Raw genomic sequence first — 10830 nt, 5'->3', positions numbered from 1 at the left:
CATATACATATGCGGATATATTTTCATATTTTATAATCCTAAATGCATGCATACATTCTTATCATATATATATACGTACACTTTTTTTATTATTTTAAATTATTATAAATATATATATTTGTTTTTTTTGCATATGTCATTTTTTATATGCATATTATACTTATATTTACATACGTATTTTAATATATACATATACATATTTTCATAATTTATTTACATATATCATACTTTTATATATATACATATTTTGTAAATACATATACATATATAATTCATATTAAAATATTTGTTTCATGTTGTATATTAACATTCCATCACATTTTTAAGAAAATATATTTGGTTTCATCAAAGCATTAAAACTATTTTGTTCAAAGGCTTTCAAGATAACACAATATTCGATATTTAGGATCTTCGAGAGGATTGAGCCCTAACGTATTGGGTTCCAATTTTCCTCTTTGAACCTAAATAATCGAGAATATTCTTTATTTTAAAACACAAAAATAAAAAATCTTTTTCGAGAATTCAACATGTTGTGTCCTAACACATTGGGTATGACATATTGCTTTCTCGAGATGAAGATTTTCCTAAAAAATAAAGGCAATATTCAATGTTTGGGATTCTGAGAAATTGTACCCTAACGTATTGGGTCTCGATTTCTTCGTCTGACTTAAACAATTGAATATCCTTTTAAATTTCATCGCTTGAGTTTTTTTAGACAAGCTCATTCTTGAGGATATGAAATATCATGCCCTAACGCATTGGGTGTGATATTTTCTTTTCCCTAAATGAGAGGGTTTTAACATGTAATTTGATTTATACAAATTTTTAAATACAAGGATCGTATTTTAAAATCTTTTCAAACTTTTGACACTAAGACATTAAACAATCGATTCGGTACCAATTTTGGGCGTTACGAGGGTGCTAACCCTTCCTCGTGGGTAATCGACTCCTGAACTTATTTTCTCAAAATTCGTAGACCTAAAATCATTTTCAAGGTGAACCGATCACACCTCAATAAAAGATTGGTGGTGACTCCAATTTTCGTATTTGAGTCGACAACTATTTTTTTTTTGTTTTATCATAAAAATGGTTTCGACAGCTTGGAGACTCCATTGGGGTCTTGTTAGGGAGTCAAGCCGTAAGATTGATTGTTTACTGTATTATTGTCAAAAATTGAAATTTGATTTGAAAAATTACAATCCTCTCATTGCATTCATTTGCGGTATGATTACTGTAAATTAAGTTTTATAACTTCATATCATATTGCATAAAGACTGTTTAGTCTTACCCTTCTAAGTTGGAGTGAGAAGCTAGTCCTTCGTGAGGTTTTCACCTCCGTATAGAATAGTGGACCGCTTTCGAGATACACCCGTACCTATGCCTCCGTGAGATCTACATCTCCGTATAGTCATAGGGAAATGTGTTCCCCTGAACCGAACTTGGTCCATATGAGCCTATAATGGGTGAGGATCGAGGAATCTGCTGGTTCAGGTACCTGTGCTCTAGAAGCTAAACCACATATAGTGAACCTTAAGAACTCACCCTAGGTAGAATTACTCTTAACCATAGTAGATACCTATCTAGGAGTTTTTACTATTTCTTAGTTGTATTGCATTTAAATTGATACTGACTTTTTGTGTTTTACTCTGATTGCATGGCATTACAATAACATGACATTTCATTATAAAAAGACGTTGGTTCGTATTCAGTTGCTAGATAGAAAGCTTATCATGGAAAAAGGGTTTCTTGATAGAGTGGAGGATAATGCGGCTGTCCGAACTTGGGCTGAGATGACACAGAGCGAAAAATGTGATAGTTTAGTCGAGGGATATGTATCAGAATTATGAGACTTCACCCGTGTTAGCGTAACCCAGAAAAACTTGCAGAAGTTGAAAGAGATTTGGGATCAGTGGAATAATGAGGTTAGATAGTTATTCTATTCTAATTATGGGGATTTGCCCTATTTACTTGATATGAAGATAGACAAGCATCTGTTTCAAGCTCTTGCCCAGTTTTGGAACCCATCCTACAGTTGCTTCACATTTGGAAAGGTCGATTTGGTGCTTACAATAGAAGAATACATGGCTTTACTTCGGTGTTCGAAGATTCAAGTGGACAAAATCTACTCGAAAGTAGTAAATGTACCGACCTTTTTGAAGAGGTTGATGAATATAACGGGGATGAGTGAGCAGTGGGTTACAGCTCGGATCAAGCAAAAGGGGGATAGCAAGTGCATTCATTGAAAAAATTTGAAGGACCTCATTCTTGCACACCCAGATGCGATGAAGAAGGTAGATGTCTTTGCTCTAAGTATATATGGTTTGGTTGTGTTCCCTAGGCTTTGTGACATGTTGACGAGGCAGTCACTGGCTTATTTGATCGGCTTAATAAGAGAGTTTCACCAGTCTCGGCAATTCTGGCAGAAACCTTCAGGTCACTAAATACATGCCAGAGAACGGGAGATGGTAGATTCATTGGATGTACGTAGCTCCTACTTGCATGGTTCCATAGTCACTTTTAGAAGGTTGATAAAGTTTTATATCAGGTCTTCTCTGAAAGTTATTCACCATTGAAGGAGATAATGGCTACACCAAGGAGGGATGATGTCTCGGAAGAGAAATGGATGACAATTTTTTAGAATTTGCAAGAGGAGGATATCGAGTGGAGAGCTCCGTGGTTACTTCCAGACAAGATCCTATATCGGTGTGGGGATTTTTACTGGGTTCCTTTGCTTGGAATTTGGGGAGCTGTTGGTTATGCCCCATTGCTAGTGCTCAGGCAATACAGGTCAATGCAGTTTGTACCCGTAACTCCGGTAGGGGCCGAGTGTGAATTCTCGTATAAGGGCGATGGTTACAAAAAGAGAGTTCGTGAGATGGTCAGTACATGGAGTCAGACTTGCCGAATAAAGAGATTGGCTGTGGGTCCGATGATAACTCCCGAGTATAGCGAATGGTGGGTTAAGAGGATCAACGATAACATCTCTAGGCCAAGTTAGGAAAATAGTCAGTCGATAGAGGAGCATTTGCGTGTTGTCCCTTCTAAGCTAGAGATCATAAAACAGGATTCTGAAAGAAGAAACATGGAATTAGAGAAGAAAATAGAGCAAATGGAAGAAGAAAAGATGAATTTGAAACTGGATGTGGACGTTTAAAAACTCGAGGCAGAGAAATTAAGAAAGGGGAAGAATAAGGCTGAAGAAGAACTAGATAGCTTGAAGACAGATTATAAAAAGCTGCATTTGTCAATGAGAACTGTCGGGCTTGGAAAAACTTCAGAGTAGTGGTGTGAAGAGATTCGAGAAGAAAGAAACAAGGCCGATGGATGGGAAATAAAATTTCAAGAGGTTCAAGCACGAAATGAAGCATTAGAAAATAGCTTGTCAAAAAGCCAGAAGGAAAAGGACAAGCTAAAAGACAGAGTGGTTGAGTTAGAAGGGTCTCTTCGTCAATATAAAAGTCGAAATTCTGTAATAGAGCTGAAAGCGAGTCTAAGTAAGATTGAAATGATGAAGAACAGAATAGAGGAGTTGAAAACAACATTGCAAAATTGTGAGGTCTGGATTAATCATTTAGAGGCAAAGGAAGGTCGTCAGAATAAGCAACTTCACTACTTTCAGAATCAAGTCAAAAACAGGGATCATCTTATAGGAGAAGCTGTGGTTCAGATTTGAGAAATAGCAGATCACCTATAAACTTTGGCAGTACAGCCCGACACGTTGAGCGTGAAATATGAATTGGAGTCAGACCGGGGACAAGAATTGGCCTCGTTACTTAAAAAGATTAAGGTTTTGAGTATTAGGGCAAAGACTTATTTGTAGCCCATTCTATGTAAAGAGATTTATTTTCAAATAAAGTTTTCTAAAAGTAATTGAAATCAAAATTGACGCCTTTTTGCATTCATTCTCATACATCGCATCATATGCATTAAAAACTATTAAAAGGTTCTAATTAATCAAAATCATTCCTCAGTTAACCTGGAAGCTAACCAGCTAACCCAACACTGTTACGGTACACGGGCGAAATCAAAAAGTATGGACCAAAGATTAGAAAAGTTCGAACTGTTCCAAAAAGAAATGCAGGATCAACTTCAGCAGCAAATGCAAGAGTAGCTCGAGAAGATCCAGCAGAATATGATGGACAAAATGGTAGAATCTCAAGGGAGCATGATGACACAGTTAACGTGACTGTTGACTGAGGGAAAAGATAAAGGAAAGGGCCCTATGGCTAATGTTAAAGAGGAAGGTAATGATGGACCCTTATATCTTCCAGGCTTTACTCCTCCACATGCGCATCCCCAAGCTGAATTTTACCCGCGTAAATCTTCTGTTACCATAAGGCCTCAACAGTTTCAGGCAGACGCTTCAAGGTCAATGAATTACCAAGCTGGATCAGGCTCTAGCCCTGAGAATAATCCTGTCAATCCTGTTATCCCCGACTTTGATGAGACGGTCGAAAAGGAAAAATCGAAGGAAGAATTACCAAAGTAATTTGAAGAAAGATGGAAGTGGGTTGAAGAGAAGTTCAGGGCAATGGAAAGCACTGAGAGATATGGTATGATTGATGCTAAGGATTTGAGTTTGGTTCCAGATTTGGTGCTCCCTTAAAAGTTCAAGACGTCAGAGTTCGAAAACTATAATGGGACCAGTTTCCCTGAAGCCCACATCACCATGTTTTGTAGGCGAATGACTAGATATGTCAATAATGACCAACTGTTGATACACTGCTTTTAGGATAGCCTCACAGGGGCAGCATCTAAATAGTATAATCAATTGAGGTGTACTAGGATTAGTTCTTGGAGAGATTTGGCACAGGCTTTTATGAAGCAGTATAGTCATGTAGTAGAAATGGTTCCTGATAGAATTACCTTGCAAAACATGAAGAAGAAGTCGAATGAAGGTTTCAGGCAGTACGCTCAGAGGTGGAGGGAGGTTGCAGTTCAGGTTCAACCACCGCTCCTTGAAAGAGAAATGACAATGCTCTTTATAAATACGCTGAAAGCCCCATTCATCACACATATGTTAGGAAGTGCCACAAAAAGCTTTTCTGACATAGTCATGAGTGGTGAGATGATTGAAAGTGCTATAAGGAGCGGGAAGATTGATGTTGGAGAGAATAACAGAAGGCAAGCCTCAAAGAAAAAAGAAAGTGAGGTGAACAATGTAAATACATACAACAAATCGATTACGGTGAATCAACCCAGAAAAGTAATGGCTAATCAATAGGATTCATCAAAACAGGAATTTGGTGTGAGGCCAAGTAATGAGAGTCCCCAGTTCACACCAATTCTAATGTCATATAATGAGTTGTATCAGAATTTATTCAACACACACGTTGTTGCCCCTTTTTACTTGACCCTTTTACAGCCTCCGTATCCCAAATGGTATTACCTGAGTGCACAATGTGATTACCATACAGGAATTACGGGGCATTCCATAGAAAATTGTATGGCTTTTAAAAAACTTGTTGAAAAGCTCATCAGTATGGGCGTTGTCAAGGTAGATTATGCATCTGGTACAGGAAATCCGTTACCCAATCACACTAATGGTGGGGTAAGTATGATGAGTGAAAATATGGGGAGAAGGGTCAAGGAGAGCATTGCTGAGGTAAAAATCCCTTTGAAGTGGGTTTGAAAAGAAATGGCGAGAAGAGGGTTAATCGTCTCGGATTCAGAGGGAGGTTGTGAGACCCAAAATTATTGTGAGTTCCATCATAAGGTGGGACACAAAATTCAGAGATGTGAAGAATTCAGAGCTCTGGTCCAGAGCATGATGGATAATAGAGAAGTGGAGTTTTTCGAATAAGTGGAGAAAAAATGAAGTATATGCGCATCGGAGTCAATGACGAGGATTTCGAAGGTTAATCATCATGTGATTATCATCTCACATCGTAAGGTTAATGAGGTTAGGGCACATGTGACACCGAAGATTGTAATTTAGAAGCTGACAAATTTTTCGTATAAGGATAGTAAAAAGGTTTCCTGGAATTATAAGTGCAATGTAACAATTTCGGGAAAGGAAGCTTTGGTTAGTGTTGCAAAAGAAAACCAAGAGACAGGTTCTGAGAAGCATTGCGATTGGATAAATACCCAAGCAGAATCGGCGGAAGGAAAATTTTTTACGGCAGAGCAAAAGGAAGAGAAGATAGTTGAATCTAGGCCATTGATATTGATTAATGGGCCAATAAAGGAGGAAGAAGCCACTGAATTCTTGAAATTTCTGAAACACGGTGAGTAAAGTGTTGTAGAGCAGCTGCATAAGCAACCAGCTCGTATATCTGTGTTAGCTTTGCTCATGAGTTCAGAGGTGCATCGAAATGCACTGATGAATGTGTTGAACGAAACATATGTGGCTAATGATATTTCTGTCAATAAATTGGATCGGTAGGTCAATAGTATAAGTGCTGATAATTTTATCTTCTTCAATGATGACGAAATACCATTTGGAGGTTTGGGGTCCACTAAGGCTCTGCACATTACTACTCGGTGCAAAGGGTACATGCTGCTGGGAGTTTTGATTGATAATGGATCCACATTGAATGTATTGCCCTTATCTACTCTCAATAGGCTACCTGTGGATAGCTCACATATGAAAACGTGTCAAAATGAAGTAAAGGCGTTTGATGGAACAGAGAGGAAGGTTATGGAGAGAATTGAGATACCATTGCTGATTGGCCCAAATACTTATGAAGTGGATTTCAATATAATGGATATCAAGCCTTCCTATAACTGTTTGTTGGGGAGACCTTGGATACACTCGGCAGGGGTCGTGCCTTCATCACTGCATCGGAATTTGAAGTTAGTGTCAGAGGGACGGTTGGTGACAATAAATGCCGAGGAGGGTATTATCGCGTCAGTAACTAGTAATGCACCATACGTAGAGACTGATGATGAGATGGTGGAATGTTCTTTCCAGTCCCTAGAGTTCACGAATGCGACATTATTGCTGAAGAGAATAGAATCCCAGTGCCAAAGATATCCAAGACTACAAAAATGGGTCTTTAATTAATGGTAAGAAGAGGAAGATAAGTTTGATTGTTTTGGTCTAGGCTATAGACCAGACATAAAACAAAGGAGGAAGGAAATAGAAAAAAGACAAGAGAGGAGAAAGGCACGCCTGAGTAGAGATGAAGTTAAGTGGGAGCCTATGGTTTTTCGTCACATATCCAAGACCTTTGTATCAATGGGGTTCATTTATCCTGAACGAAGAATGCTTAAAGAGGATGGTATTGAAGAAATGTTAGGAGATGTTCACATCAATGCCATAGACGCAATTGAAAGAAAGGCTTTGCTAGAGATTTGCCCTTACGAACCTGGACTACGAAAGAAATTCTTGTAGTTTTTAGAGCTTGTTCAGAGTAATTGTTCAAAACATCCTTGTTGCTTTGACTTAAAAAATATGAATTTCTTTATATGCATATGTTGAACATTATGTTTCTAATAAAATACACTTTTTGTATTCATTTTTGAGCCAATAGTCTTTCATTCTTTTCGAGTATAATTATTCTTTTAGTCTTTTTCCACATCATTCTTTTATTCATTCATAATCATATTTGTTCATAAATTCATACATTCTTTGTATATTCTTTGGCACCTACCATAGGTCCCCGGATATCAATGATATGAATGACGCTGCTTTAGACTCAGAATCCCCTTTTGAGCAAGACATGTGTCTAGAGGGATCACATGATTTTGAAGATGACGTAGACTGTGGTGTATCTCTGGACTTATTGAGAATGGTAGAACAAGAGGATAAGTAAATCCTACCTCACAAAGAATCATTAAAGATTGTGAGCCTAGAGGAGGGAAAAGAGGTAAAGATCGGAACTGACATTACCGCCAAGACAAAGTGAGACCTCATTGAATTACTCTGTGGATTCAAAGATGTCTTTACATGGTCATACCAGGATATGCTCGGGTTAAGCACTGATATTCTGGTATACTGTCTTCCTATAAAAGAAGATTGCAAGCCAGTTCAGCAGAAGCTCAGGAGAATGAGGCTCAATATTGTGCTAAAGATAAAAGAATAAGTCAAAAAGTAGTTTGATGCTGGGTTCTTGCAAGAAGTCAAATATTCAGAATGGGTAGCCAACGTTGTCCCTGCCCCTAAAAAAGATGGGAATGTGCGAATTTGTGTGGATTACAGGGATTTGAACAGGGCCAGTCTAAAAGACAATTTTCTGTTACCTCACTTTGATACTTTAGTGGATAATACAACAGGCTATTAACTGTTTTCTTTCATGGATGACTTTTCTGGGTATAATCAAATAAAGATGCATCCAAAAAACATGAGAAAGACCACATTCATCACTTTGTGGGGAACGTTCTATTGTAAACTGATGCCCTTTGGATTGAAGAATGCAGGAGTAACTTATTAAAGAGCCATGGTGACTTTGTTTCATGACATGATGCACAAGGAGTTGAGGTTTATGTTGATGATATGATTGCAAAATCCAGAACGGAAGAGGAGCATGTTCAAGTTCTGAGGAAATTGTTTTTTAGAGTAAGAAATTTCCAGCTCAAGCTTAATCCAACAAAGTGCACCTTTGGAGCCAGATCAGGGAAGTTGGGGGGCTTCATAGTTAGTGGAAAAGAAATTGAGGTTGAGCCAGACAAAGTCAAGGCAATACGAGATTTGCCTCCACCATACATTCAGAAAGAAGTACAAGGTTTTCTTGAAAGATTGAATTACATTGCTCGGTTTATTTCACAACTAACTAAAAAATGTGATCCCATATTCCGTCTTTTGAGGAACCATAATCTGGGTGTATGGGATGAAGAATTTCAGAAGGCTTTTGACAAAATAAAATAGTGCTTGTCCAATACTATAGTACTGTCACCACCTAGTCCGGATAGGCCATTAATACTGTATTTAGTAGTGTTTGACAATTTCATAGGGTACGTGTTAGGCCAATATGATGAGACAGGAAGAAAAGAAAGGGCAATATACTAACAGCAAGAAATTCACCGATTATGAAGCGAGATACTCGTCTATCGAGAAGTTATGTTGTGCCCTGGTTTGGACAACTCAGATATTACGGCAATATATGTTGTATCATACAACGAAGCTGATTTCAAAGTTAGACCCCTTAAAATATATGATGGAGTCGACTGTTTTGAATGGAAGGATGGCAAAATGGCAGATCTTGCTTTTTGAATTTGACATAATGTATGTGAGTTAGAAAGTCGTGAAAGGGAGCACAATAGCTGACTTTTTAGCTAGCAGAGCCTTGGAGGATTATGAGCCTTTGACATTTGATTTTCCAAATGAGGATTTGATGTATGTGGCAGCCACTGAAGAAAGTCCCCAAATAGATCATGTGTGGAAGTTAAATTTTCATGGAGCCTCAAATGCTATGGGTAACGGAATTGGGGCAGTTCTGGTATCTCCAAGCAGAGATCATTATCCTATTGCTAGCAAACTGGATTTTGATTGTACGAACAATGTGACAGAATATGAAGCATGCATTATGGGCATTCATGCAGCCATCGAACGTAAAATCAAAGTACTAAAAGTGTATAGGGATTCCGTATTAGTGATATACCAGCTCAAAGGAGAATGGGAGACAAGAGACCCTAAACTGATCAGTTATCGAAAGATGGTTCTTGAATTGATGGATGAGTTTGATGACATCACTTTCTGTTACCTTCCGCGAGAGGAAAACGAGATGGCTGATGCGTTGGCCACCCTAGCTTCTATGATCCGAGTGAACAAGTTGGAAGACAAAAAGCCTATAGGTGAGCACTTTTGAAACTCCGGCTCATTGCTATAATATTGAGGAAGAGGAAAAAGTTGATCATCCTTGGTATCTGAATATCTTACAATATGCGAAAAATCGTGAGTATCCAAATCAGGAAACGGAGAATGATAAGAGAGCATTGAGAAGAACGGCCATTGACTATGTCTTAGATGGAGAGATCCTATACAAAAAAGGGAAGGATCAGGTACTGCTAAGATGTGTGGACGCAGCGAAAGCTAGAAAAATTCTGGAAGAGGTCTATGAGAGTATCTGTGAAACGCATGCAAATGGTTTCACAATGGCCAGATAGATCATGAGATTTGGGTACTACTGGTCCAATATGGAAAGAAATTGTATCAATTATGCTAAGAAGTGCCATAAATGCCAAATTTATGGCAATAAAATGCATGCACCTCCTTCACCTCTTCATGTTATGACTTTTCCATGGCCTTTCTCTATGTGGGGTATGGACGTCATTTGGCCAATATTGCCAAAGGCTTCTAATGGGCATCGCTTCATCTTTGTGGTTATTGACTACTTTACCAAATGGGTGAAAGCTGCTTCATATGCAAATGTCATGAAGTCAGCAGTTAGCAGATTCTTGAAAAAGGAGATCATATGTCGATATGGAATGCCTGGAAGGATCATATCCGATAATTCACTGAATTTGAAAAATAGTACAATAGCGAAGGTCTGCAGCCAATTCAAGACTAGACATCATAACTCATCGCTATATCGCCCAAAAATGAATGGTGCAGTAGAAACAACCAATAAAAATATCAAGGAAATTGTGGGAAAGATGACTGAGACTTACAAAGACTGGCATGAGAAATTACCATTCGCCCTCTTTGCTTATAGAACGTCTGTCAGGACTTCGACCGGGGCAACAGCTTTCTCTTTGGTTTATAGGATGAAAGCAGTTTTACCTATTGAGGTGGAAATTTCTTCTCTCCGGGTATTGGCTGAGTTGAAATTAGATGAGGCAGAATGAGTTCAATCTCGTTATGATCAGTTGAACTTAATAGAAGGAAAAAGGCTAAAGGTTCGTCCCAAAGAATTCCACGAGGGGGAGCTAGTGTTGAAAAAGATCATT

At 38.3% G+C, this 10830-nt stretch overlaps 1 protein-coding gene across 1 annotated transcript; it reads left to right on the top strand.

Moving 5' to 3' along the window:
* Nucleotides 1–8915: 8915 nt before the first annotated feature.
* Nucleotides 8916–10047, top strand: LOC105761364 (uncharacterized). The gene is made up of 3 exons (XM_052633963.1): nt 8916–9014; nt 9180–9735; nt 9782–10047. The coding sequence occupies exons 1-3, from the start codon at nt 8916–8918 to the stop codon at nt 10045–10047; spliced, it is 921 nt and encodes a 306-aa protein (XP_052489923.1).
* The last annotated feature ends 783 nt before the right edge of the window (nt 10048–10830 follow it).

The sequence above is a fragment of the Gossypium raimondii genome, chromosome 7 (assembly GCF_025698545.1).
Source record: "Gossypium raimondii isolate GPD5lz chromosome 7, ASM2569854v1, whole genome shotgun sequence".
Classification (NCBI taxonomy): domain Eukaryota; kingdom Viridiplantae; phylum Streptophyta; class Magnoliopsida; order Malvales; family Malvaceae; genus Gossypium; species Gossypium raimondii.
This window is presented reverse-complemented; position numbering and strand designations above follow the sequence as displayed.